The sequence below is a fragment of the Suillus discolor genome (genome assembly GCF_016758755.1).
Source record: "Suillus discolor strain FC423 chromosome Unknown F5147scaffold_27, whole genome shotgun sequence".
Lineage (NCBI taxonomy): Eukaryota > Fungi > Basidiomycota > Agaricomycetes > Boletales > Suillaceae > Suillus > Suillus discolor.
Genome location: NW_024541274.1, coordinates 66,411 through 93,387, shown reverse-complemented (window position 1 = coordinate 93,387; position 26,977 = coordinate 66,411). Strand labels below are relative to the sequence as shown.

The following is a 26,977-nucleotide window of genomic DNA, read 5'->3' as shown; positions in this document are numbered from 1 at the left end:
TTATGCATGCGTTGCGGACTGTCGAGTTCATAGTGAGGATCATGAGGGGCACATAAGGGCGATGAAAAGGAACACTGTTAGAATATCAATTATTATGACAGATCTAACATAAAATATACCTACTAAGTTATATGGACAGAGTAACAGTTGAAGTGGTGAGGTTTGATGCAGCATGTGACAGTTGTGACGCAGCACAAATGAAGTTTGACATGGCACTGATAGTAGACCTTGATGCAGCATAGAGTGTGGATGTTGGTATTAGTACAGAGAATGCGAAGATGTTTGGGAGAAGTTGTCATGGTGAGTGGTACTTGACCCAGCCTAAACAAGGCTTCTGATGTTACGACACACGGTCGTGTGCGACTAGGATGATCTAAACAGCGACAACCACGACAGTGGTACCGAGTGCTGAGAGTCATCGGCCTTTACAGACAAGCAAAGGTTGCGTACTCGAACGTAGCTCGTGGTGGTTAACGAGGGGTTATGCTGAGATGATAGTGGTTTACAGACAGTGAGAGGCGTCACTGAAGGTACGAGTCGATGTCGAGCAGGTAGCTTTAGCGGGACAAGGAGTTCAAGGGTAAACCTAGTAAGATTAAAGTAAGGAACATCTACTTTAATCTTCGACCTTATATAAGGCTACTCTTCGTATCTAAGCTCAGCCTAAAGCTGGGTTCTAATCTGCTTATCTACATGAGTCAGAGATAGCGTCCATGAGGCGGGCTTCTATCGTAGATAGGGTCTATGCTGGCACCCTTCTATCAGTACATGAGGCAACACGAGGCTTGCCTTCTATCTTGATAACATAAATAGGTCTTCTAGACCTATGTCGTCATGTGTCGTCATATGCGGTCCAGACCGCTTATCTAAGCCGGCAGTTGCCACTTATCGTCTATCATCATCTATCGTCATCTATCGTCATAGAGCTGGTGAGACTCCGGTATCGTCTATAGCCGTGCGGTGGCAGAGGGCTGTTCTGGTGGCAGGGGACTCATGCCATGTTACTGTAACATCTGACATGCCATGGTTGGGGCTTGACGTGGTAGTGCAGAGTATAGGAAGTGGATCAAACTTGACAGGGTGAGGTTGAGGGACATGGTCATGGTCACGTGATTATCGAAACCAAAATTTCACTCTTTTGTTCCTTAGTTAGTACTTACCATTGGGTGCCCACCCATTCCAGAGGCCAATACGAGCACAATGCACGGCTCCCCCTAGTGGGACACTTTCAACTGCTTAGGCATTGATCCATGACCATCCGCCGTTAAGTTGTGCCACTTAGGTCCCTGGGAACACTCAATTATTTTATTTGACTGCTGCAGGTGAGGGCTCTGCTATGGCTGGAGGTCTCCATGTGGGCTCAATGACCCTGTGGCAGTCAATGTACTAATCATATGCTTTTATTCTAGTGTTATCTTTGACTTGGGTGCTCTCATGGGGTGTTAGCACCTTGCATGTGCACATGTTCATGTGCTCCACTTCTCCGTCTTTTTTTGGTGAGCATCCTTTTCTTTTTGGTTTGATTATACTCCCCTCCCTACGAAGTCTGGTATGGCCCACTCCCTCCCTGAGACTGAGTGGTGGAGCACCACTTCCCCTTCCACCACATCCACATATTTTGACCATTTTTTTGCTCACTCTCTATCTAATTTACGTCCTGACCAGCGACTGCTGCTACCCAGGTCACGAGGTGAAATCATCCCTTCAATTCATCTGCATCACCAACACTAACATTGTCTTCTCTTTCAGTGTCATTCCAGCGCCAAGAACGTGTTCTGTTCATATCCGACTAACACTGTTTTCCCTCTCTTTCCCTCCCTCACTTGTTCTCAGTTCTTCTCTTCTCTCCCTCTCGTCCTAGAGCCATTTCTTTCAGAATACTAATGAAGCTGTAAGTAAATGATCTTGTCCTGATCCGTTTGGTTTTGCTCAGATTGTATTAGCATGTCCCGGCCCCAGGTACACTGGTACCCTTGCATACACGTAAGTTTCTAAGTTTCTGCAGCTCAGGGATGAATTCAGACTGACAATAATTTCTTATTTCAGTCCTCTCACCACCACCGAACCCGCATCCTACTACTGGGGTATCAATGAGAGCATCACTTATGGCACCACGACCACCTTGGCCGAGATGGCTGGTATCGTTGACACTGGCACCACCCTCATCCTCCTTGCCAGCAGTACATATCTCGACTTACTCTCCTTAATGGTCTAATAACTTCTTCCCATAGGTCATGAACTATCCATCTATCATCTCATTTGCGATCAGCCACAATGCTACAGGGAGCCTCAAAGACATGACTGCAAACCTGAAGAACAGCCAAGGATGGGTCTTGATTTGATCCCTTCGCCTCGCTTCACGGTCGACCATGTCACCCGCGCCGATTGCTGGCAATGGCTTCTGACACCAGTCTTGACTCCTCTGCCAATACCTCTGATTGTCAAATTTCACCATCCCATTTTTGCAAGTATGTGATTGTTTTTTATTACTACTAAATGACCTGATGTACTCTTCAAAGCACGGACACGACGATTCAGAGCTACATCAATATTCTGGATGGTCTCATGTGAGCAGCTCATGACACCATTGTGATTGTCCACTATGGGTAAGAGAAGCTTTCGGGTATATTTGAGCTTGATCTGACATTCCACGACTCCTGGCATAGCTGAGAGTCTGGACCTCACAGGGATGGAGTACGCAATGGACGCCAGATTGAATACATCTAAATGCTGTTTGCCAAATACTCGGAAGACCTTTTGAAGGACATTCAGAATTGGATCAGCAGCACCGAGGAGGGTGCTCCACACCTTTCATGGTTGTCTGGCACAGCAGACAAGGGTAAATCGGCCGTTGCCCATACAAATGCCGACTGGTATATTAGTGGTAGTCAGAGTGGATAATTTTGAGGTGATTCAGTGTGTGATTCAGAAAACGATTTTGGATGCTGAGAATCAGATTTTGTGTTGAATCATGCTGAATCGTCGAAGTGCCTCTGGAGGTGCTTCTTGCGATTCTGAATCGGATTTCAGACTGTAAACAGCTGTATTTCTCTCATTTAAAAATACAAATATCTAATTAAATATACTTGTCCTGCGTGCAAGCAACTGTGAGCACCCTCTCTGCACTAGAGCAGCATGGCACCCAAAGGAAAAGGTGTCCAATCTTCGCCGAAAGCTCATAAGAAAACACCCATCAAAAAAGTCAAAAAAGCGCAGCAAGTGGGTACCAAAGTCGAAGTCGGAGATACCACGAAGGCTATTGAGAAGGCTGAGAACGAGAAAAATGATGAGGAAGTCCCTGACATCGAGTGCATGAAAAATATCAGAAAACAGATGAAACATAACTCACCTTGAGCTGTCAGTTGGACAGATACTTTGACCTGGTCCCTTGTCAGTGCCGTGACATCTGATGACACCATCTGAAAGGGCTTGTACCCTGAACCAGGTGCAAATGCATCAACTAAAAATGGAGGAGGTGCGAAGAAAACAGAACACCACTGGGCACTCTGTAAGGTTCTGTTTGATGGCCATGAGGAGTATGGCAGTGCGTTCAAAATCGTACTTGGCAACCCAAAAGAAAAAGCCTTACGACAAGCATGGGTGCAAAAGATCAAAAACTGAATGCAGACGTATGTCATCGTTTTGTTCTGTGATGTTTTAATACTGACCCTTTTGGCAGTTTAGAATGAAAAACACTCACATATGTCAAGGAGATGGGAACAACAGGAGCTGGCATTGAGCGTGAGGAAGATATCGACATGAGTCAGGTTAACAGCTTCACTACAAGATGAGGTAAGTGCCACTAACTCAGTCATCATTTTCCGTCCTGACACAACTTTACCAGCGCAAATTAAAGAAGAATTTCCGTGGTTCTTCGAGATGTGAGCTCTTGTGGCTAATCATCCTAGTCGGATTCCTACAGGTGTTGGTAACATGGATTCAGCTGCCGACCTTTCAATTCTGTTACTGAATGATAGTGAAGAGTTCTATGAGTCACAGAGTGAGCCTGCAGGATTGTCTGATGTAGAGCATGATGAAGAAGACTCTAGTGTTGATGACACAAAACCTCCAAAATGTCGGCATCCAACAAAGGTTGAAGATCCCGCCGATGAAGATTGCAAGCCTGCAAAGAAGTTAAATGTTGCAATGAGCACTAAACCATCCAAGACAAAATCATTCCTAGACAGGTATGCCGAAGTGGCTGAGCAGGAAAAGCTGACTGTGCAGAAACTGGGCTGATGCACTCATGGCCAAGGCATCACTTGCTGTTGTCAAAGCAAAAGCCAAGGCTCAGATCAAGCTGGAGAAGGAGAGACGCGAGACTGGAGAAGGAGAGGAGGAAGACTGAGTATGCTTTGAGGAAGCTGGAGCTTGAGCATCAATTTTGCATGGCTCAATTGCCTCGCATTGACCAGGCTGGCCCTTCACAAACACACTATCGAACAAATGATGATGATCCATATGAACTTCCAATTCTCCCACAACCAGAGTACTCCAATGGTGGAAGTTCAACTAGCTATCATAATTACTAGACTTGTGACCGATGTTGAGCTCTTTTTTGTTTATATTTGAGTAATGCACCTTTCAGCTGCTCTCAAAACCTTTTGGCTGATTTTAAACGTTGCTGCCATCCATTTTGTGCAACTTCAAAAGAGTTATCTTCTGAGTCCGAAGATGATAAGAGACCTTCCTCAATGAATGGATCATGTGTTGGTGTGTCGTAATCACCATCCTCCATCTCATCTGCCTCGCACATCATTGCAAAGGCATGCAAAGTAATGCAGGCCACAGTCCAGTATGTGGCAATCCGGTGAGTTGCTTTGTCCTGTATTTTGACACGAATACCTTTGAGTGAGTGAAAATGCCCCTTCAAGTAGCCAATGGCATGTTCCGATTGGATATGAACCATGGAAACATGGTTGTTAAACATCCAATTATCAGGCTCCTCCCGTTCCAGCATCTTATAAGGTGCAACCACCCAAGTTTGTATCTGGAGCTTTATGGTTAGTCTACTCAGGCTTCAGCGAATAAAAACTCTTACTGGGTATGCAGAATCTGCCCAAATGAATTCCCCATCTTCGAGTATGTCATCGTGGTTCTGAGCAATGAATGTCTCTTGCCAAGCGCTTGCATCATGAGTGCTCCCAGTATGCCCATAGCTAAAATCAATAATCTGGAGATTTGGGAGTGAGACGATCTATTAAAATCATCAGCTCAAATATACTGAGTTGCAGATAAAATATATAAATATAAATACTTGGACATTCAATGAATAATTTGACTTTCGGTCAAAGTAGCTTTCTCCATACCAATGAGGTCGGTCATAAAGAGGAATGAGTGTGCCATCAACTAGGCACCACCCGTTCCTCCATGCATGACAGGAGTGAGCTTCAACCCAGGACTTTGCAAGTTCTTTTTCATCTGCAGTGGGAAATTGAACAGCAGATTCACGGAAAGATGGGCGAAGGACAGCTGTCATGACTCTGCGGGTGATGAGGTGAACAGTTCCCTTGCCAAGCCCAGCCCAATCTGCAACTGCCTGCATGCTGGCTCCATTACCATCATGTCCAAAATGATATAGTGCAACTGCGAGTTGGTCAGCAAGGGGAATTTGTTCATTCTGGGAGTTGTTGGAGAACACAGGATCAGGTGCAAGTTTGGTGCAGATTTTGTCGAAGGTACATGGGGATACTCGAAAACTCTCACGAAACTTGTCAGAACGTTGTGGCTTCAGGACATCTAGCACATGGCGCATTTGCGATGGGCCACGAGGAAGCTGATTGCGAGCCATCTGGTAGCGGTGTGAATAAGAATCACGAATGAATTCACACACAAGCCGGCCCAGGTGTGCCTCCGCTATTACAGTGGGTGAACTGGGAGCAATATTGTCATCGTCGTCGAGCTCATCATCAGCCTCAGTGCCTGAGTCAGGGTGCAATACTGCAGATTCCAAGTCAGAGCCCATGTCCAAGTCAGTACTTGAGTCTAGCCCTGACACTGTACTGAAGCTGGATGGATCCAAGTATACTGATGAGTCGTCCAAAAATTCGTTGGTGTCTGACTTGGAGGCAGAAGACGAGGATACTATGGTGCCAGTGAAGGAACTCAAATGGTCAGAACTCATGGACATGCTGGTATCAAGGTCCGAGTCTGAACCGGATGTTAATACTGAGTCTCCATCCTCGAGAACATCATCTGAACTGTTGAATTCATGTCCTGTCAGGCTTTCAAGCCTCAGTTGGTGACGCAAGCGGATTTGCGCTCATTTTTTCTTTACCTGCAATGCAAACATAATTAGATTCTGTACTTGCACTTGCCTTTGTGTCCGTCATGGCATCTTAAGTGTGTGTAGCAGCAGTCTGCGTCACTGGTGTGCTTGAAAGAGATATCTGGTAATTGCATGTATAACCTGTGAGGTAGCTTAGCATACATATATAAATAATTTACGAATCCGACGAGAATCGCATTGAGAATCTGTTCTGGTTGTGGGGTGTTCAAAGTGGATGGTGATTTTCACGTGATTTTGAATTTTGAATCATCTCGTAATCACACACTGAATCACCTCAAAATTGTCCACTCTGACTACCACTATTGAAAATGGTGGTCTTGGCTCATGCTTCTGCTTCGATTGTACAGCTGCTTTTTGTATATTAGCAAAGTCTTTCAGAATGATGAGGTGTGCAAGATACCTGTGAGACCTTGCGAAGTTAGTGAGCCAAATGCGCAGATGTTTCATTGTGGCATCTATGATGAAGACCAGGATCCTTGCGATGGGTTACGGTTGATGCTCAACTCAGTTTGAGTTGTATGGTCAAGATCTTGGCACTGTACCATGATAAGATGGCATTTTATGTGGAACAGGCCTCCTTTAGTCTGCCTTCACCTCAATGATGACACTAACATAGACTGACAGGTACATGGATGAACCTGTTGTCGAGGAAGAAGGCACCCAAAATGATTTATTGAAGAGAAGGTACCGGTGGGAGTACACTCATATTTGGAATTTGGGTCGCCTCCAAGAGGCATTGCCATCTCATACACCTTCATACCATATGGTTCACTTGCTTCTCATCTTCTCTGCTTGGTTCCACTGCATGTTAATCCTCCAGCATGTCACCCGATCACCTTGGTACTGTTTTTGCAACTCTACTGAGGTGTGTACTACATCCATTGTATCTTGTACCATTTTGTACTGACTCATACCCTAGCCTCTGCCAGGTGCTTGATTGTATAGTATTGTTCATGCAACTCTACTGAGCCTCTGCTAGTGTACACAAATGGGTGCTTGAAGCTTTATCACAGTGCATATTAAGGAACTTGTCAGTTTTATAAAGAACTAAGAAGGTAATACCAATCTGGCACCAACCCTTCCGATCGCTCACTGGCACTAGAAACTGGCGGGCAGGTGAGCAGCATCTCTTGTCTCTTTTCCCCCCACCTCCACATGCCCACCTGCCTACAGCCCCTTTCACTAATGTCTACTAATTCTGTTGTCCCTGCCAGATGCTGTGTGTGCGGTGATGATTGCGCTGTCTATACACCATGTACACCATCAGATTCACAGGTAAGCTATGCCTTGGAGGTTGATGCCCGCTCACTGGTGTTTTCTAGTCTGATTGCTATTGTGGTCATAGACTTACCCAGCATCTGCTGCCAGCTCCCAATTTCCCTCCCCATGGGGGTCTTCAAATCAACAATATTATGTGCCTAGGTTACCGAACTGTATGCAATGCTCCAGTGAGTTTCCCACTTTCTTGCCAGAACGCTTCAATCCTAAAATTGGGCGGTCACTAGATATCAGATTTCCGTCAGCCCTGCACTGGCTGTACAATGGGCTATAACGCACACAGCCCATTAGCTTCTACACCTCCTGCTGTTCTATCCACCATGTCCAGACCCCCATCTGCCAGTACTCCAAATTCTCATAGCACTTCTGCATTTTATCAGCCTCCATCTGCATCTTCACAGCCACATAGAGCCCTTCTGTTAAGACCATGCACAAAGGGTAGGACTGGTTCTGAAGGGCTTGGCTTCAGCTCATGCACTGCGCCCCTTACCCGAGTATGTGCCCTTAATTGCAGATGACATCCGGAGGAAGTCCAAGGAAGTCTGTAGGACTTCTGAAGGAGCGCGGGAAAGTCCGGAAGGACTATCCGGATCCGGATGAGTGTGAGAAACTTCCGGAGGGGTGCGGGAAAGTTCCGGAGGAACTTCCGGAAATTACTATGAGGTTTCGTCCTGGTACAGATATGTGTAATGGCTACTCAGGATGAATCCTGAGTAGAATGGATACAGAGGAAAGGCTGCAGGGACAAAGTCCGAAGCAGAATAGGTCCGGAGGACCACGGGAAAGTTCCGGAGGAACTTCCGGAAACTCGGAGGAGTGTAGGATCAGAGGATCGGAGGAGCGGAGGAGCAGAGGAGCAGAGGAGCAGAGGAGCAGAGGAGCAGAGGAGCAGAGGAGCAGAGGAGCAGAGCTCCGGCCTAGGGAATTCCTCCCTAGGCCTGAGACGGATATTGACTAAGTCGGAGGACTAGAACTAGTATGAGGACTTAGTGTGAGGTCTAGTGCGAGGACTAATATGTGTAATATTCAGACTAAGGAAATACAGGAGTTTCTACAGGGTTTATATACTATGGAGGACATAACGGAGAATCAGTCAGCGCAGTCCGAAGCTATGCGAGGCTGTGGACGGAGGATGTAGAAAAGTCAAACACTAGTCTATCGGAAAATAGTAAATGAAGACGGAAATGAGAACATAGGAAAATAAAGGTGGAAATGAAATGAGGTACGGAAAATGAGTATAGACTAACTCGAGAAGGAACATACAAAGGGAAAAGGCATGGAAGATAGACGCGGGTCGGATCTGGATGTCCGGAGATGTTTGGATATGAGGGAGTGATTGGTCCGGGTCCGGAAACAGGTGATTACCATAAGGGGATGAGCGCTGATTTAAGGTTTGGGTTCGGATATGAAGCATAGGTCGGATCCGGAGATCCTGGCAAGTGGATATCAGATTTGAGTGTCCGGGTTTCGGATCTGGATGTGTGGATATGCAAAGGTACAGGCATCCGGGTGTACAGGCATCTGGACAGATAAAGGACATGGACAGGGGGTCCGGAGGTCCGGATGAGGCGTGGGAACATTGTCGGATGTAGGTCCGGAATATGGGATATGACACCTTCACTTTCCCCCTATTACTGGGTCACCTCTGGCACAATTTTCTCGTCCTGCACCTCTACTCATGACTCGCATGCCTGCTACTTCATCATCTTCCCAGCCTGCTATATCTTCTTTGTCACCACCTGCATGTTCTTGGCCATCTCTTCCGCATTACACCCCAATCACTACTCCATATTCTCATAATCCACGCTTCAGTGCCACTCAAGTTTCACCCAGTTTTGGTGTACCTCATGCAGGCATTCCGATGTCTACTACAGCTGGTCACAGTCATGTTCATTCTAATAGGAAAACTGCCATGCCATGCCATATCACCAGATCAGTGAAGCAGGTCTCCAAGAAACAGGTCAACATTGTCATTTTCCCTAATGAGGTGAGTCTGCCGGCAAGCAGTAGTTAATGCACACTGACTTGTATATCTAGATTCATGCTGCACCTGCCACTCCTGACAGTGTTGATGACATCTTTGAGGATACTTACCTTTGTTTTCCCCGCTGCATTCATGTTGGGGAGCGACTTGCCTCTGATCTAAATGGCCTGCAAGATTTTGGCCTTGTCCACTGCATAACTCTTACTGCATCCTCACGCAATGAAATCATAATGAACCAAGTGTATTTTCCACCAGAGCCTGAATGCTCTTTTGATCTTGATGCATCTGCACCCAACCGCGAGTTTCGGATCCAGTTTCAACATCTTCCATTTCGCCTTCTCAAGATCAGTTACCAGATGCCTAAAGGGCACTATCTGTCCTTCAATGCTACTGAAACATGGCAAGACTACGCCTTTCATGCACTATCCAAATGTGTCAATCAAATCCAGCATCCCACTGATCCCAATGTCGGACTGCTTATTATTTGTATGTATAATGCTGTTCGCTCCACGTGCACTTACTGACTTTATGTAGGTCCTAAGTATGGGCCTCTCATTGGACCTATCCAGCAGCACAGCACCCAACATCACATGTGTTTTGCTGATCGAGCATTCAAAATCCTCATTGATGCAGATGAGGAGGAGTTAGAGTATCAAGGCTTGGAACCTGGCGACACTGTTTCTGTTGAGTGTAAGGCATTCTGCCCATTGATGGCTGGCACAAGCCGACGTTCTCAATGGGCTCCTGCTTCAGTCCCGAGTCCAATTGATAGTGATGGAGATTTTTATGCACCTCCAACAATTCTCAGTACTCCTGACAATCAGCCCTATGCGCTTCCCAATCTATCCTCTCCAGCTACCTCGCTTTTGTCTATCTCAAGTCCTTCACTTAATTCTCTGCCGGCCCTTGCAAACCCTCAAACCTCTTTCCCTACTGTCATCGACCTGACCATGTCATCTCCCAATAATTCCTCACGCCTCCCACACTCACCCCTGCACTCGCCCATCATTCGCCGTGATTCCCCACACCTTCCGCTCCCACCCCTGCAATTGCCTATCGTTTGCCATCAATCTGTCTACACATCACCTACTCCACCTCCTTATGAGACCTTACTCGAGGTTGATGATGCCATAATGAGGGCCTTTGGCAGTGAAGTTGAGCATGGCATGGTCCATGTCCGTGGTCCAACTGTCAAAGCCTGTGCAGAGGGCTTGATAGATTTTTATGTCAGTAGCGATGCAATTCCGACACTCCATATGCACATTCCTACCATGTCAATGAGCGATTTTCTATCCGGCCCCATACTCAGAAGCTGTCTGACAAGATCTATTTGACTCTGAGTGAAATAGGACATGTGTTAAATAAATTAGTTCATCATTCTATTGCAATTATGTGATGTTACTGATGTAGTTGTAAATAGAATGGTAGTGTTGTGGTGATAATAACTTGACTAGATTGACTTGATGAAATTTTCGCATTTTTGATATGTGATATTGGGATATATTGGTATTATTGTTATGATATATAAAAGGTCTTGTGGCCTAGTGGTAATGATGATGCAGTTATAATTGCTGCAGGTTCTTTGGTTCAATCCTCACCAATTGCAAAATATCCTGTGTACCACAAATTATCTGATGTGACATGTGACATAACATGGTGCCATATCTTTTGGTATTTGTGCTTCGAAATCCACAAGCTTTACAAGGTGCCTTGTACAAGCCTGCACAAGGGGGACTTAGCTGTAGGTTCTGTGAGTCTGTACAAGCTTGTACAATGCTGTACAGACCCCCAGTAGTTTGCTGATGAAGTCAATGTATTATCTAGGATATGCATAACTGGGATGTGCATTATTGGGATATGTACTGTATATTGTATCATAGTAACACTTAGACAACACAATCATTCAAAAATAAAAGACATAGAACTACTTGTTAACAATGCAGGACCATTTAATTACAATAGACAAAAATGATTCGTGATAATTTGCATGTGCTAGCTCAAAAGCACGAACTCGTGGGTATCTCATTCCATGCAAGGCAAGGTTGCCAACAGATCTCTCTCTATAGGGTAGATCTTAGGTGGCGGTCTGCTGGCATTGCAGACGTTATCTGTTCGAAATGCAATTTCAGGTGGATAAATTCTCACTACATTGTCATGAAGATCAATACTCGGCACATAAAAGCAAGTCGTCTTCCCACTATCACCTTCAGACTTACTCGATCTCATACCACATCCTCACAAAAAATGCGTCTCTCCTTTGTCCTCGCAACTGCAGTTGCTTTGACAGCAGTAATATCTGTCAACGGGGATGAAGACTATCCTCATTGTCCTTGGTTTTGCCGGCATAGTCACGAATGCAAGGGCTGCTACTTGGCACATCACTGCGTGAGTATGAGAAGTTCGTGTCCTGGCATCTATCCACATGACTCACCGGCATTGTAGATCCTATTTACGTGCTGCGATTAGCGTGGCAGTGGTTCGTGTTTCTGCCCTCACATCAGTGCAGTATGGTCGATGGCACGCTGCGTGGAGCCTCGATCGGTTGCCCGACAGTTGGGGTGGACAAGGACTGTCGAAGCAGCGGAGGAGGCGTAGTTTGGGGCGACCGAGTAGTGAATTATTTGGAAAGGAAGCTAGAGAAATCATGTGGTATCAGAGCCATAGCTAGCATATTGTACAGAGCCGGTTCTCTATGAGCTTGCTTGGCGAATTATGATTGTGAAGGGATAGGATTGCTTACCATAAATAAATATGGGTGCAATGGGGACAGGTTGTCGAGCGGCTGTACGATTTCATCAGTTCGGCTTTGAAAGAGCGGGATGCCCTGTGGCCTAGTAATTACTTCAAGTTGAAGCATCGAGGCACATAGTGCGAATAGGATAATTGGGCTACATACAAAGAGCCGCATAAGTAACAATTTGTACGAGGTGCGCGCACCATGCTAGTGGCATACGTCTGTGTTCCTATCGCCTCCTACCATTGCTAAGCAATGCAAAGGAACACGTGGTAAGGGTTGTACAACTGTGATACAAGACTGATGCCAAACGGACAACACCGAATACATGGTGCAGTTGATGGCGTCGGGGTTTGCATGGTCAGGAGATACATTCTAAATCTGTAGTCGGTCTGGTAAATATATGATGCCATCCGTGATTCCTACATAGCTCACCATGTCCTCCGAATTGTATAACGTTCTATACCGCTATGCAATCAGTCGGATGTCTGCACGTAACTGCGCGAAATGGATAATGGGTGAGCAACAACCCAGACACATTACCTTCGGTGTCGGGAGCAGGGTGCGAGGTGCTCGCTTGCTTGCAGTAATCGATCGTGTTTCACCATCTATTGGACTTCAGGTTGCAGTTCAAGAAATGGAATGGAGTAGCATATAGAAAGAAAAAACAAGAAATTCAGGTAGCTCTAGCCAATGCTGATGCTGATGAGCGAAGGACCTGGATGATTTGGTTCGATGTGTGCCGCCGCACGCGGCCTTTTTCAATGATGACTAATCGCAGACCCTCCTGCTAATATTAAAGGCCTAGTGACTGTGTCTATTTGCAGAGACGAATGAAGGACGAGATGTTCATGTTAGGCTCGAGACCAGGATGGTTTATACACCACGGACGACTCAAGTTGCGAAGCCAGGCTCGGTGGTAGGGCAAAGCGAGGAGTTTGAATTTTAGCAGGTGCCGGTCGAGCCGACCGTGACATATCCGATCGCCGTACAACTTCAAGTTGGCCATTGTGCCTATATATGTTAACATCTAACCTTTTGTCATTAATACTGTCCCACCTTCTTTGTATGCCACTATCGACAATCTAACATTTTACGAGCGCCCTCTTGACGAAACAAAACCAGTAAACGTAAACTTCCGAGGCTTTCGCACAACTCAATTTTATTTCGCGAGGAGTCCATCTAACTTGAAGCATCGAGCAGTCATTAATATCTTCCTGCATGACTTTGATCCTGCAGTACGTGTATGCAGGAGCTTTTCGTAACCTCCGATTGTTGCACCCGACTCGAAGCGGATCATTATTTTCCCCGAAGGACATATTCCACGTCTCACGCTGACTCGAATTCGAAGTTCGTCATACAAATAGTGTTCTTCTTTATTGACGAAACATTTATTGTCACAGTTGTATGTATCAATATTCGGTACTGCTTCTCGATGCATTATGATGTTTGAGAGGCATATCATACAGCAATTTGCACGATGTAAACGAAGAACGTTATGTTGTCGACCGCTGTACGATTATCCAAAGCAACGCGACTGACATGTGGCAGATTTCAAACGCCTCTCACGCGACTCCGTCAGACGCTAAGCACTTTATCAGCATCTCCGAGACATAGTAAGACTGGTGACGAGTCTGTGCTAATACTGTATTTCCTGATCATGAGTTGCTACTGTACAATATCATATATCGTCGAGGAGGAGTGATATTTTGCTAAGAAAATACAACAATGATGTGTTTGAATACTCTCTGTAGCCGTCGGAATCCTCCTCTTTATCGATAGCACCTTCCCCGTCTCATGATCAACCTCGCTATCATCGTCATTTTCATCCTCCTTCAAATCTTTCGCGCACTCGTCCTCTAATTCTGAACCTGCATCTTTATCAGCTTCATCATCCAAGAAACAAACTGATCAGTCCTTGCGAGCTGGGATTATTGAACTTACTTTGCAAGGTAATGTCTCATTCCATGCAAGATTACCAACAGACCTTGCTCCTTAGGGTAGATCGTAGGTGGCGATCTGCTGGCATTGCAGACGTCACCTGTTCGAAATGAAATTTCAGGTTGATAAATTATCACTACATTGCCATGAAGATCATTACTCGGCGCATAAAAGCAAGGCGTCTTGCTACTCTCACCTTCAGATTGATTTGATCCCATAGTACCACATCCTCACAAAAAATGCGTCTCTCCTTTGTCCTCGCCACTGTTGTTGCTTTGACCGCATCAATATCTGTCGACGGTGCTGACAGTGAGAACTGCCCTTATTTCTGCAGGCATACTAGAGAATGCAGAGAGTGCGAATTTGCAAACCAGTGCGTGAGTATGAGTGGTTTGTGTCCTGGATCTATCTACATAACTTACCGACATGGTAGATCCTCTTTGTATGCGACAGTTGGTGAACAGGTAGCTGGATGATATGCAGATCGTACAGAGCCTGTTTTAGTATGTGGGCTTGTTTTGCGAACTAGAATTGGGAAGGGAGGGGACGGGATACTTACCATAGATAAATCTGGGTGTGATGTAGACAGGTTGTCGAGCCACCATGTAATTTCATCAAATGGGCTTTGAAAAAGCGGGACGCCCTGTGACCTGGTGCTTATTTCAAGTTGAAGCATTGCGACACAGTGGCACACAGTGCGAATGGCAGAATTGGACTATATACTATAAAAAGCCGCATTGATCAGTAACGATTCATATGAGATGCGCGCACCATGCACGGTAGCGTGTATGTTCTATCTGTGTTCCTATCGCCTTCTCCCATTACTGAGCAGAATGCAAATGAATACGTGAAGGTTGTGCAACTTGGAGTTGACTTAGAGTGTAGTTGTCCTGAGTCTTGACGCGGCATGCATGTGACGCAGTTGTGACGTACCAGCTAAGCTTCATAATTAGGTAAACTAGCAGTGATGTGAAATTCGAACTGTTTGTTTTCAAAATAGGCGTCGCGGAGCTCACATAGTGCCAAACACAACCGACAGTACTTCCTCTTCGCCTCAGTGTGAACGAGTGCACAGTTGTCTTACTAGTATCGACGTACCAAATTGGTTATTTCCCGTCGAGAATGCATACAGCTACAGCAACATGATTGCCGACGAGTGGCTCTCTCCTCAAACACCGCAAGATAAAACTCACTAATTCAATCATACAACACCTGCCAGTGTAGCACGGTGCACCGTCATACGATCCGAGTCCCATCCATGGTTTGCAGTAGTGGTCCTAGCCCACCCACGCAGGAAATGGCAGCACTCACTACTCTGTGGACCCATCCTGCTGCCCATGGACCGTACTTCTTGCTACTGGTACGTTTCTCAGCTTGCGATGCAAGTCCAGCAATTGCAAGGTCAATGAATTCGTCCTCGGCATATGAAAGCTGACTAATAGCCAAGCCTTCAAGCTCGAAAGCCATATGTGTTTGAAGGGCGGAACTTCAAAGCTTCACGACGGAGGCGAGTCTAGACTCCAGATTTTAGCGCTTTAGCGTTCAAAAACTAAGGGCAGCGGCACGAACTCGGCATGTTTTCTATTTCAAACTCCGGCCTAGAGGACGGACGAACTCAATTTGTTTCTCGGACGCTGTTTGTTTGACAGTTCGTGAGAATTCGTACATGAAATGGACGAAATAAACTGCAAACCACCTCCGCCCATACCGAGTGCTTGCATGGCACAAAGGCACGCAATCTTTTGGTGTTGATATTGTTGTCCATGGGAGCAACGTGCAACCATTTGCAAGGCACAAAGGCACCCAATTTCCTGGTGTTGATATCATTGTACATGGAGCAACGTGCAACGGATGTTCATCACAGTTTGTCTATAACGGGAGAGAAATTAGTTGGACCTGCAGGGCAGTAGTCAACTCATCACCGAGGGACCGATCGTTGATCTGATCCGGGCCAATCTGCCCGACCCGGTTGTTCTGGCGATACATAGTGAGTACGACTCATCTAACAAAATGACTGGGTAGATTGCAATGCGGCGGCCTGACGGCAAGCGCCACGGTTCAACAACAACTGGGCCGGAACGCCTTGAGAGTATTGATACCTAATGCAACCGCTCGGCCATGGCACGCACAAGGCAACCTTGACTGCGTGCTACTAACCGAGGATTCTCAGAATCGAACCACGCGGTTTGATGGTACTGGCCTCCTCGCAGAGTAGCACGCTGTCAGTGGCGACTTTGACGCGGTTCCTCTTGAGTTCTTAATATGGGCTGCACGTCATGATTGTTCTCATGAACATGCACATCTGTTATGTAAATTCCACATTCTTCCATTGCGGCTTATTGAATCCAGGCTAATCCAGGCCGCCTTACAATGGCATATTTGTTTGATGTATTGAGTGATCCAACTATTTATGTCAATATTGTCGGCTCCATCGATATTATCCTTTCCCACTCAACAAGAATTTCCATCAGGTTAGCCCTTCGGACCTCTTCGTCATCATATCTGAATGATAGATATGGAATGCGTGGCTAACTTGATGGGTTGGACCGCCCTAGGTGCGATTCGGCGATTCTCGCCCTAACCCGCATGGACACAAGTTTGAGCATGAAAGAATATTAATCTCATCAAAGTACTGTTCGGATTAGCGACACGCAGGATCTGAGCAGTCCGTGATACTGTTACAACGCTTTGCGAATTAGCGTGATCGACTCGGAATTTCTCGTGACGCTTCAATTGGCACCTGTCATGATCGTGGATCATGATCACCGTTGATTAGTAAAATAGCGGAAGAAATAACAATGTTTGCAGTCACCACACCAGCTAGCGTTTGATCCCAGTCACTGTACCAGTCCATTACAGGAAAAGCATAGCCATAAGCGACCACTGCACAAGGTAACAAAAACGCAACAAAACAATAACGTAGGCTATGCCTTGTGAAGGTGAAAAAAGTCCAAAGCCGCGGACAAGCGACTTATATGCGTATCAAACGGAAAAACGAGTGGAACGTGTGTAGGCATGGAACCGAACACCAAGCGCGGTGATTGTTTTACCAGTTGCTGTTGACTGATGGTTGCAGGGGTAAGCACATGGATACAAGGGCATCAGGGAACAAACGTACTGGGCGAGCAACCAACATTCACGAGGCCATTGTAAGAATTGTCTTCACAACAAACGGGTTGTTGGTTGCTGGTGGTTACAATGAACGTTAATTCTAGCACGATGAAACGCGCACCGTAAGAACTTACCAGTTACCGCCCTGGCCACCCCCGAAACCGCTGAAGGGGGAGCAGTTTTGACCACAAGGGGTATTATGAGGGACTTCAATTTTCATGAGAGACAACAAGTCGTCGAGGGAGGTGCCATAGCCAGAGTTCGTAACAGAATCGCAACACTGGGTAGAGCCAGTGTTGCACTGGCCACCACCTCCCGAGGGGGTGGTGCGCTTGGCGCCTTCGGAAATAATCAGAACGCGTCAAGCTACAGGAAAAATAATATGCTTACCCTCGACGGGCGTAGCGCGACGAGCGGGGGCCATAGGGGGAAGACCACGCGCCATTCTTCCAGCATTGGTCTCCGCGCTTACAACAGTAGCGGCCACGGCAAGAGCAAGGACAGACGCGAACCTCATTATGTTCTTTGTGTCTTTGGGGATCTAAACAAGACAAAGAAACTTAAGGAAAGTTGAGGAAGGACAGGACGGTTTGAGAATAAGAGAGTTTTATAGGGAGTGAAGCCAAATTGCATTATATATGAAAAGAACCACCGGTTACCAGCGGTTACCAAATTCAGCACTACCAGATTTGAGTTTCCGATCACCTCTCTAGGATAACTAAAAGTCTTACTCAGATCAGAGTTTTCCATGCGATCCTTGTACACGATATGTATAACAACAAAACCTGTGGTGAATGCAAGGATCACAAACCCTCCACAGTACTGTCTCACCCGACGATGATATCCAGTAAATATATATTCAAAATCATCTTTATTCGAATAATTACCCGATAAATTGCCTGGACCCGTTCTATCTCCTTTCGAGTTTTCAGGGACTCTGTGACTTGTGCCGTCAAGAGTCCACTAAGATAGTTTCCAAAATGGCGCCCATGCAGGGAATGAAGGGGAGTCTAAGGATGCCGTTGACTCTGTCTGATGTCACTATCCCTAGCCAGCGTAAGTCCGTGGCGCACTTGCGCCGAACATCATGTAACCTCGACCGGGGACGGCTATTCGGCAATCTATGATTCATGGAGGATGTGGCAGATACATAGAAGCTTCTCTACAGCATGCACATCACACACGTTTCTGATCTGGTCAGGTCAATCTGATTCGAGTTGGGGTGAATGATCAAGTGCCCGTCGGGTTGTCAGGAGCAGCTTCACGTCTCTACTATGGCCCGGGGTCACGGGATTCCTGAGGTCTCCGTTCATGTCGCGGTACTATAATAATCCTGCACCATACAGGCTACTACTTCCCTTAACGATGGATTCATCAATCACAAAGCAGGGGTCTTCGGTTTCTAAGTACCTTGCCCTGTCGCGTTCATAGTTCTCGGGCCTTGAGGTAACATTATTGCCAATATGGTTTGACCATAGGCGGCCCTCCGAAACGGACGCTTCCTCGCCAAAACTAAGGTGCATGGCAAAGCGCCATAGTGGACGAGATGAAGGGGAGCACAAGGACACGTACCCTGAAGACGTGAAGTCCGATTGCCCGTCCTATAGTTATCTCCGGTCGGTATCGGTGCACGGTGTCCCGCACGACGTCTGGCGTCCCTTTGTCAGCCACCGATTCCCTTTGCAGTTCACAGCCTTCCATCAGCATCTATCATCAGGTTCAAATATAATCACATAATAAGCCACTATCGGGGTTTTCCTTGGGGCCCTTGTGCGAGTTATGGGCGCTGCAACTAATGGTCAGGAGTAAACATTGACAGTTCACTGTTCGGGTACGTACTAGCTGCTGATTCACCAACATAGCAAGATGCCGGCACCAGGTCAGGGTCGTGGTCGTCATGTTTGAATACAGGGCGCGTCAACGGGGTTGGCGGGGAAAATGAAAGAAGTCGAAAATGGAACAGAGGACACGTAACGTTTCTTCGATAAAGTGCCGCGGCTTGACGCTGACTCCACATGCAGATCACATCGCGCGACGTTCAAAGGTGGGCGCTTGTCTCTGGTTGACGAGTAGCACATTAAATTACGCCCGTCGTGACTTCTTTGAGGGCCTCGAAGACTGTGTTGTTCTCTTCCCTTCACGAAACACTTCTACGGGTAGTACTTACTCCTCGAGGATGGTGTATCTTTTAGTCAATATAAAATGAGCCAACGAGCAGCGAGGAGTGAATATGCCCTTACGTCGATTGCAGCAACGTAATGTTTCTCGGTTGCCACGAAAGACTTCTACAAGCCTCGAGGACGGTATTATCTCATCAATTCACTTTCCGATATGAAACGGGCAAGTAATTCCAAACCTCAGGTCGTACGTCCTCAATTCGATCGTAGGTTAGTCTCTTCGCCGAGCGATGAAACATTCCTACAAGTACAAGAAATGTAGTCATGAAAGGGCGATGGTGCACCAAATTTGCTGGCTGAGGGAGATGACCATCGGCATTGCGGGACCGAACTGAATCAGCGATAGGAGATGCCCGCAGCCAGTCGGGCTGCCTGCTCCAAAGCCCCGAGTGCATGACGATTAGGAAAGACCGCATGGTAGTGGGAAATGATTGTGTGGAGAAGACCACACGGGGCCCGCATGGCCCGCATTCCGTCATTTTATCTAACATCTCTCAGCGATCGTTTGGAGCGTCGAGATAGTCAAGGTACAACTTTGGAAACCATCCAGGGCACACCATGGAGGCAGTAGGACATTTGATTTAAATCTGAAAATACTAGACTGGCCCCTGGGCCTAGGTCATGGCGTCACAATGGTTGATGATGGTAGGAAATAACCGATTATGAAGGGAGATAAATTACAGATTGTGCGAAATGCATGCAATTGATAACGATTTAGCTGTAAGTGTCAGGAGGTGTCAGGTCGATTGTCCTGCGGGAGCGAAGGATCCGTGAAACTGTGGTTACACTTGGTACACACGAAGAACAGAATCATGCGGGTTTCCTTCCGTTTTGACTGATCCTGGTAGAAAACGGCGCTAGAGTGGAGTAGGAGGTATGGTTAGCAAGGGTAAGCTGTATCGTATTGACATCGCGTACTCGTCTTGGCCACAATGCGGACATGTAATATTTGAGTGCGCCTGATATCAGAATTAGATAGGGTAATGTAAGATGACGCGGAGCGGTGACGAACCAATGTGGGATCCGATCCGAGGTCGGTAGTAATTCCCACCTGTTCTCTGTTTGATTTAAAGGTTAGTAAGATGGCACAAAAATATTTCAGCTTCAAGCACTTACTTGGTGACCGTTAGTAAATCATTCCTGTAGACACACTTGTTCTCGCCGATCTCCTCTTCGCTACATATTCGGCAAGCGTAAACCATGATGCGGCGCCCAGTGTCAGCCTTTGGGTAAAGCAAATTATTGCACTCTGAGCAGAAGTGAAGTGATGCCTGCATGTGGCAAGGACGACCAGAGTATAAGAACGGTTACATGAATACGGCACAGATATATGAGGACGAATAGAAGCCTTTAGCAGTGAACTGCAGCACAAGAGATTAAAAGACAGACCATAGCAGGGGTGTTGAAGATATCAACCTCAGTACAAGATGGATTTCAATCTCCGACAGCGTGTCGTGCCCACTCTGATCCGTCCAAAAGTACTCGACATTCAAGTCCAAGTGCAATACTTGGCAAACTATTTATGATCTGTTAGGTGCTCAACAAGTCCTACACGAGCTTTGCTTATTGAAACGTGGTGTTAGCAACACGTACGTTCAGATGGATATATGTGGGTCTATGGACGTTACGGATATGCTTTGCGCTTCTTGGAACTGGGTACATTCACCCGGATGAACACATGCAAAATGGAGAAGTGACCTCCGGTGAGTCTGATCCTCGTGTTTCTCCTCCCACTCTAATCCCAGAATCTAAATTCTTTAAGGTGATCTCATACCTTACCATACCATCCGTACTTGGGAATGGTCTGCTGTACTTCCCGTCCGTTCCATAGTACCGGCATTTGCGACAACTGGAATCCCCGTCTGGTTTGCCAAGGTCCTCAGCAGTGAGAAATTTTGTGCTAGAACTGTCATGTATGTCTTACACGGCCTGTTTAGAGAAACACTTGATACAGGGAGTGCATCCAATACTACTCTTTCGACTAGAACGGTCCGCCTTCTTGTTCTTATCCGGGCTGATCGGTAAATCGTTGGAATGCATCTCTGCAGCTTATGAAACTCAAAGCATTATTAGATTACAGCTTGATGAGTTTGGTGCCGACGCCGAGTGCCCGACGCCTTGGTCTTCTGCTTCTGGCGTCGTCTCATGTCATGAACACGTTCCAGGTTCGGCCCTTCTCGAATTCTATCGAGGCAGTCCTTGTTTCTTTGAGCCTGTTGTTCTTGCGCAAGATACGTTCGGTAAAGATGCTGGATAAGGTCCGTTTTGGCTATTCTCGACTTCTTGAGGATCTCGATTCTAATCTACCGGCAGAGTTATTATGTCCACTTGCTAGCCATAACCTTCGTGACTGGTATATTCACTCGCCCAACCTTCTTGATATTCGGGGCGCCCATCGCATTTCAGGTTGCACTTGGAACGTTTATACATGCCAGAACTGTGACCAGGTGGCTGCGACTTGTCGTCCCGCCGTTATTCACTGCAGCAGGGACATGTACCGCATTTTTGGTGGTGGACACCCTCTATTTTCGAGGCACCCTTGACGACATCGTGGTGACACCTTTTAATTTTCTCATGTATAATTTCGCGTCCCAAAATCTGGCAGAACATGGACTTCATTCACGCTGGCTCCACGTTTTCGTGAACCTTCCGATGTTGTTCGGCCCCTGGATCACTTGGCTAGTAGTGCGCGCGATTGTGGACAGCGCCACATTGTTTAATAAGAAAAATGACAAATCATTTGAAGTCGACGTTCTTCGCCCGAGTAAGGGCTTGTATATTGACAGCTCGTAACCACTCACATTTTGTCCACTCACAGCAATCATACAAATGATCATTTTGTCATTGTCTGTCCTATCTGTGCAACCTCATCAAGAACCTCGCTTCTTGGTGCCTCTTTTGTTGCCTATTATTGTCTTGATAGCAAATACCGGACAATTGGCCCATGTTGGCAAAGCATTTTGGGTATGTTAACACATTGAAGTCAGCCAGAGGCTGCTAACAACTTTATAGGTATCCTGCTCCATCTTCAACTTCGTGCTTGCGGTTCTATTTGGAATTCTACATCAAGGGGGCGTAGTACCTTCCCTATTCCACCTCCATCCCTTGGTTGCTAATGCTTCCCTCGGCACGCGGACAAACATAATCTACTGGAAGACGTACATGCCACCGCTCCACCTCCTTGGCGTTAACGAACAAGGTTGCTCCCATTTCCTCGATGCAAGCAGGTTCAGCTGATGTAGTATCACTCAGATGTTGCAACTGGCTTAATTTCTTTCGTTGATCTCGCCGGGGCGTCCCAAGATGATCTTACTGCATCCTTCAGTGTCGATGATTACGACAGAACATTTGTTGTGACTCCCGTGGCCATGCGATACACGCTACCTGCTGCAATTACGGGCTGTATGGAACTAGACCAGACCATTTTTCCGCATCTCGATCTTGACCACATTTCGGAGAGCATGGATGTAGGCGTACTTGACGGCCTTCGTTTAGGGGTGTATACCTTGTCACGTAACTGTGTCTTTGTTTGAACCACTCATGGACTTTAGCGAATTGAGCGGTAATGCTGAGAGAATTGACCGTTGGTCTCCATCTCTTATAACCATTCGGCACCATCTAAACATTATTTTCTTTGCGATTTGTCAACCGGTGAGCCTGAACATCGTGTGCCATAATGTGATAGAATAATTCAACCACGTCACAATCTGAGACTACAATATCAGAGTGCTGACTCGGCTACTACTGACAGATGTGGCGGTCTGAAAGTCTCCCGTTCACAAATTGCAATATGCAGTAGCTGCAAGCGTTACCATAGTCTCTACCCTTCGTGGTTCCCCAATATCTGCAACACGGGAAGATGAACTCCATCAAAGACGTCGAAAAACTTGCACCGATCATCATGAAGAAGCCAGGAGACATGGAGGTAAGGGAGCGTGGTTGAATGGCCTTTACTGCTAGAGTGTGGTGCAAATGCATCCACTACAACAGTCTCCAGATGCGAGAAATGGAGCGATAATCCTGGCAAAGGGCTCTGGAGGTGGAGATGACGTAGACTGGGAAAAGGTCAGTCCACAGAAATTTGGCGCATCGAGTTTTGGGAGAGTTGACTGGTAACATTCAAAAGTCCTCTGTTATGGTGTATTTAACTTATCCCATTCGTATACACTTGACACTCCAACTGCCGTTTTCCAGCGCCTCCTCTGAAAAAAAGATCTTGATCAGGCGAGGATCAGCCTGTGCGAAACACAACATTTATCTGGTTATAACGCAGCATCCTATTTTGAAACGGCTTCGGTGGGAAGAGCGATCAATGCGGATGGAGAGGTCTACTTCCATACCGGGCGAGCCAAACCTGCAAAAGAGACAGAAGGAACGACTTGAGTGCTTCGGCGAGTTGTCTGGGAAGCGAAATATTGATGCGGGACCAGATACTTGTTATTGAGCTGGCAAAGACTCCCCATTGGCGGCACACCCGTGTGAAGAGTAGGTGTGTGTCGGAAGCATTGACTGAAATGGTGGTTCGTGTCACTGAAAAGATGCCGGAACATTCTTGAAAACGATGATGATGAACAAGATACTTCCTGTAGAAGTGATAGGGGAAGCCTCCGAATGGAGTTGGGTTCAGGGTAGTTCAAGTTATCATGTGAAGAAAGCATCGTTCTATGCACGTGCGGGAGCTTTGATGTCGCCGAATAGACCAGACTGGATGTTTTTGATGTCAAGAAGGGCTTGTCGCCGAAAGCAGATGTGGTCTGACAGCACGTGACTATGCATGTGCTAAATTTACAAAGTCCGCGCGCCGCGACCGCGACTCCGTCCGCCGGGGGCCCATCTTTGGCTAAGACTCCCTAGTCCGCGTTGTGATTTTCATTCATAAAATGATATATGAAATAACTTCAGCAAGACGTCGACACGGTCATCATTTTGTTTACGCCCGAACTAATGGCCTGGGGTAGCAATTAGGATTTTATCTGGCGACACTTTGTCATTCAATCGTACCCTTTTTAGCCAGTTGAAGCCTTTATGCTCATGGTCAAACATCAGGACTCTCGGAGGTTAACACTGGGTTGATGGTTATGTTCAAGCCAGAGCTGTGACACATGTGGTATGTACATTGTGATCGAATGTTTATCTTCTGTGCTACTTTCAAGTTTGCTTCTGAGAACTTGAATGCCGTGACATCTTCCAACGATGTATTGGTCACCGGCCACTTGGTTCTATGTGCGCATGCCCCACTAGGAGCTGCATGCTACATGTTCAATGAAAAGCACGCGGATCAAGCATGCCTCGTCATAACGTGGTGCGCAGTCTGCCACAGCTCGAAGATATAAGTAAGACGCTCGACTACTCCTACTTCAAGTCAACCAACCCGACAACACAAAACATCATCATGAGCTGGAGAAGTCTCGACAGTACCCCAGAATTCTCTCACCCAGTATTGGCAGTCCCGTATCGTGTTCCGTCATCGGAAGGCTTTGCCTCTCGTGCGATGAGCCCTCTCTCAGCCTCGGCCTCTCAACTATCGTTTGGCTCACCAGTTTCCCGGTCTTCACGGTCGCCGAACATAAGACTTCCTGGACTCCTCGGCCAGTCATCCGTTGTCGCAAGCCCGGTCGAGTCCGTAAGAAGCATTGCCTCATTCTTTACAAAGCTGCGGCCTGGTTCTCCGCCGAGACACTCCGAGTTTTATTTGCAGGATCAATTATCTGTCTTCCTGGTAGGTAGTCCAAATCTCTACATTTCTGAATTTTCACATTAAATATCATTGTGATTCAATAGGTAGACGGGGTGTTATTCCGCGTACATCGCTTTTTTTTGCAGCGCGAGTCGGATGTGTTTCGCACTATGTTTGTGTGTCCTCCAACCCAGGACGGCCCTGAAGGACTCACTGACGACAAGCCTATCGTCCTGCCTGAAGTTACAGTCACTGAGTTTGAGGCTTTGCTCAAGTTCCTATACGATGGGTATGCCTCTCACACATCACCGTACCTCGTATCAACTAACTACCTCTCAGGGGTATCTCACCATCACCTTTCTCGACAGCAGATGAATGGATCAGACTGCTGTCGATTGCAACCCGCTATGCAATGGAGCGTATCCGTGCGAGAGCGCTGCATGAACTAGAGTGCCTCCCACCGCTCGATCCTATCCAGAAGATTGCCCTGGCGCGGAAGCACGACGTGCGGGACTGGCTGTTGCCCTCTTACGTAGCGCTTTGTTTAAGGCGGGAGCCTTTGAATGTGCTCGAGGCAATAGAACTTGGGCTGGAGACCATGGTGCTCATAGCGATTGGCAGGGAAACCGTGAGGGACTCTGGTACTCTGAGAGATTTCGAAGACTTGAGGCAGCCACTGGGATATGAAGAATTTATGACAGCAATCGTTGCTAACATCTTTGGAGATGGGGAGTTCTCGGGTGCTTGAAATACGTAACGTGGAGTGCGCAGTATGGCAAAGATCCGAGGGGAGTGTATTTGACATAATACAATTCAACGGTGACAATACAATTTGTACAATTACAGGAACAAGCGTGTTATGTATGTTGTTTTGCGGTAATTTTGACGTAAATCGTCAACACGAAGTGAAATGTTGAGCAGACAGTTTCACATCCGCTTCATGCTGACCTTATGCTGGCAGTCTGACACAAATATGTTGGGTCCTCTGTCTGGCGTCAAAAAAACGACGTACCTCCGCACTGCCAGTAATGGAGACCGGAGGCGACCTGGTGGGTGGAGATGTAGACGCAGCGGAAGAAGTGCGCGCAATCATAGACAAATCGAGGTCTGATAGACAAGATAACAATTAGCTGTTGCATGTGTCACATTCCACACAGTGACCGACCTTGTGCCTTGAGTGCGTTCTTCCTAATCTGCCTAGCACTCTCCCTTTCTTCCTCCGTGAAGGAGTTGATCCGCTTCTCGAGTTTGGGCTTCTCGTGAACGGCTAGAGCACCGTGATGAGCGTGGAGCATGACAGTGCAGTCATTACGTACAATTGTTGCGTTGCCGGCCTGTGGTATCTTCCTCGAACTGTTCCTCCTCCTCGTCTGCAAGTGCGGCGGCCTCAAGGTAGCGTTCATCGTTGATACTACCCCAATTGTGTTGACCACTGCCATTCTTTCGAACGGATTTGTCGAGGCCGGACTTGGACTCAGAGCGATCCCGCAATAAAGCACGAGGGAAGCCAGCGCGTTCTGTGCGAGTCATGATGAGCTTTGGTAGTGATGAGGTCTGTTGGGGATCAAAGTGGTCGTGTGTTGGGAAAATAAAATTGGATGTAAGAAATCGGAAGACGTAGTAGTCTGCTTTTATAACCTGCAGTGCTTTGCCTCACGCCACCCGTGACTATAACTTACAAAGGTAAAGATTCGAGACAATTCTACGATCGATGAGGCTCGTGACCGGCACAACGGCTTTTTGTTAGTTTTTGTTCCATCTAGGGCACGTCAATCAATAGGTTGTA

The 26,977-nt window shown here is 46.8% G+C and overlaps 12 protein-coding genes across 12 annotated transcripts; 6 read left to right on the top strand and 6 right to left on the bottom strand.

The window, feature by feature from the left end:
• Positions 1 to 1,883: 1,883 nt before the first annotated feature.
• On the top strand, positions 1,884 to 2,901 carry F5147DRAFT_652769 (uncharacterized protein; the record flags this gene model as incomplete). The annotated part of the gene is made up of 6 exons (XM_041433675.1): positions 1,884 to 1,891; positions 1,960 to 1,983; positions 2,047 to 2,180; positions 2,232 to 2,468; positions 2,520 to 2,567; positions 2,753 to 2,901. 6 exons carry the CDS (start codon positions 1,884 to 1,886, stop codon positions 2,899 to 2,901), a joined length of 600 nt encoding a protein of 199 aa, XP_041292834.1.
• Positions 2,902 to 3,423: 522 nt separating this feature from the next.
• Positions 3,424 to 3,621, top strand: F5147DRAFT_576896 (uncharacterized protein; the record flags this gene model as incomplete). The annotated part of the gene is made up of 1 exon (XM_041431356.1): positions 3,424 to 3,621. A coding segment is annotated over one exon (198 nt), but the record flags the coding sequence as incomplete, so codon positions are not given.
• Positions 3,622 to 5,209: 1,588 nt separating this feature from the next.
• Positions 5,210 to 5,791, bottom strand: F5147DRAFT_576725 (uncharacterized protein; the record flags this gene model as incomplete). Its single annotated transcript, XM_041431343.1, has 1 exon — positions 5,210 to 5,791. The coding sequence occupies one exon, from the start codon at positions 5,789 to 5,791 to the stop codon at positions 5,210 to 5,212; it is 582 nt and encodes a 193-aa protein (XP_041292832.1).
• Positions 5,792 to 7,542: 1,751 nt separating this feature from the next.
• Positions 7,543 to 8,538, top strand: F5147DRAFT_652766 (uncharacterized protein; the record flags this gene model as incomplete). Its single annotated transcript, XM_041433674.1, has 5 exons — positions 7,543 to 7,564; positions 7,712 to 7,737; positions 7,795 to 8,061; positions 8,082 to 8,241; positions 8,285 to 8,538. 5 exons carry the CDS (start codon positions 7,543 to 7,545, stop codon positions 8,536 to 8,538), a joined length of 729 nt encoding a protein of 242 aa, XP_041292831.1.
• A 707-nt stretch (positions 8,539 to 9,245) lies between these two features.
• Positions 9,246 to 10,885, top strand: F5147DRAFT_652765 (uncharacterized protein; the record flags this gene model as incomplete). The annotated part of the gene is made up of 3 exons (XM_041433673.1): positions 9,246 to 9,554; positions 9,605 to 10,037; positions 10,086 to 10,885. 3 exons carry the CDS (start codon positions 9,246 to 9,248, stop codon positions 10,883 to 10,885), a joined length of 1,542 nt encoding a protein of 513 aa, XP_041292830.1.
• Positions 10,886 to 11,657: 772 nt separating this feature from the next.
• On the bottom strand, positions 11,658 to 12,998 carry F5147DRAFT_694785 (uncharacterized protein). The gene is made up of 6 exons (XM_041437328.1): positions 12,829 to 12,998; positions 12,721 to 12,783; positions 12,448 to 12,660; positions 12,292 to 12,333; positions 11,994 to 12,184; positions 11,658 to 11,936 (listed from the first exon to the last, which is right to left on the bottom strand). The coding sequence occupies exons 3-5, from the start codon at positions 12,500 to 12,502 to the stop codon at positions 11,997 to 11,999; spliced, it is 285 nt and encodes a 94-aa protein (XP_041292829.1). The 5' UTR covers positions 12,503 to 12,660; positions 12,721 to 12,783; positions 12,829 to 12,998; the 3' UTR covers positions 11,658 to 11,936; positions 11,994 to 11,996.
• An 865-nt stretch (positions 12,999 to 13,863) lies between these two features.
• On the bottom strand, positions 13,864 to 15,693 carry F5147DRAFT_652764 (uncharacterized protein; the record flags this gene model as incomplete). Its single annotated transcript, XM_041433672.1, has 11 exons — positions 13,864 to 13,953; positions 14,071 to 14,156; positions 14,273 to 14,326; positions 14,649 to 14,751; positions 14,786 to 14,941; positions 14,998 to 15,050; positions 15,160 to 15,167; positions 15,243 to 15,279; positions 15,325 to 15,358; positions 15,420 to 15,503; positions 15,538 to 15,693. The coding sequence occupies 11 exons, from the start codon at positions 15,691 to 15,693 to the stop codon at positions 13,864 to 13,866; spliced, it is 861 nt and encodes a 286-aa protein (XP_041292828.1).
• Positions 15,694 to 17,327: 1,634 nt separating this feature from the next.
• Positions 17,328 to 17,946, bottom strand: F5147DRAFT_635815 (hydrophobin; the record flags this gene model as incomplete). Its single annotated transcript, XM_041432901.1, has 3 exons — positions 17,728 to 17,946; positions 17,472 to 17,676; positions 17,328 to 17,412 (listed from the first exon to the last, which is right to left on the bottom strand). The coding sequence occupies exons 1-3, from the start codon at positions 17,852 to 17,854 to the stop codon at positions 17,328 to 17,330; spliced, it is 417 nt and encodes a 138-aa protein (XP_041292827.1). The 5' UTR covers positions 17,855 to 17,946.
• Positions 17,947 to 20,077: 2,131 nt separating this feature from the next.
• F5147DRAFT_694755 (uncharacterized protein) lies at positions 20,078 to 20,945 on the bottom strand. The gene is made up of 5 exons (XM_041437327.1): positions 20,904 to 20,945; positions 20,631 to 20,785; positions 20,527 to 20,572; positions 20,433 to 20,473; positions 20,078 to 20,371 (listed from the first exon to the last, which is right to left on the bottom strand). Exons 1-5 carry the CDS (start codon positions 20,904 to 20,906, stop codon positions 20,242 to 20,244), a joined length of 375 nt encoding a protein of 124 aa, XP_041292826.1. The 5' UTR covers positions 20,907 to 20,945; the 3' UTR covers positions 20,078 to 20,241.
• Positions 20,946 to 20,961: 16 nt separating this feature from the next.
• On the top strand, positions 20,962 to 23,127 carry F5147DRAFT_694745 (glycosyltransferase family 22 protein). Its single transcript, XM_041437326.1, has 9 exons — positions 20,962 to 21,043; positions 21,098 to 21,217; positions 21,277 to 21,399; positions 21,452 to 21,535; positions 21,588 to 21,772; positions 21,828 to 22,278; positions 22,333 to 22,478; positions 22,527 to 22,713; positions 22,767 to 23,127. Exons 1-9 carry the CDS (start codon positions 21,037 to 21,039, stop codon positions 23,045 to 23,047), a joined length of 1,584 nt encoding a protein of 527 aa, XP_041292825.1. The 5' UTR covers positions 20,962 to 21,036; the 3' UTR covers positions 23,048 to 23,127.
• A 1,878-nt stretch (positions 23,128 to 25,005) lies between these two features.
• Positions 25,006 to 25,939, top strand: F5147DRAFT_576740 (uncharacterized protein; the record flags this gene model as incomplete). Its single annotated transcript, XM_041431344.1, has 3 exons — positions 25,006 to 25,233; positions 25,296 to 25,480; positions 25,531 to 25,939. 3 exons carry the CDS (start codon positions 25,006 to 25,008, stop codon positions 25,937 to 25,939), a joined length of 822 nt encoding a protein of 273 aa, XP_041292824.1.
• A 190-nt stretch (positions 25,940 to 26,129) lies between these two features.
• Positions 26,130 to 26,721, bottom strand: F5147DRAFT_773589 (uncharacterized protein; the record flags this gene model as incomplete). The annotated part of the gene is made up of 4 exons (XM_041441484.1): positions 26,130 to 26,153; positions 26,204 to 26,298; positions 26,357 to 26,458; positions 26,508 to 26,721. 4 exons carry the CDS (start codon positions 26,719 to 26,721, stop codon positions 26,130 to 26,132), a joined length of 435 nt encoding a protein of 144 aa, XP_041292823.1.
• Between the last annotated feature and the right edge of the window lie 256 nt (positions 26,722 to 26,977).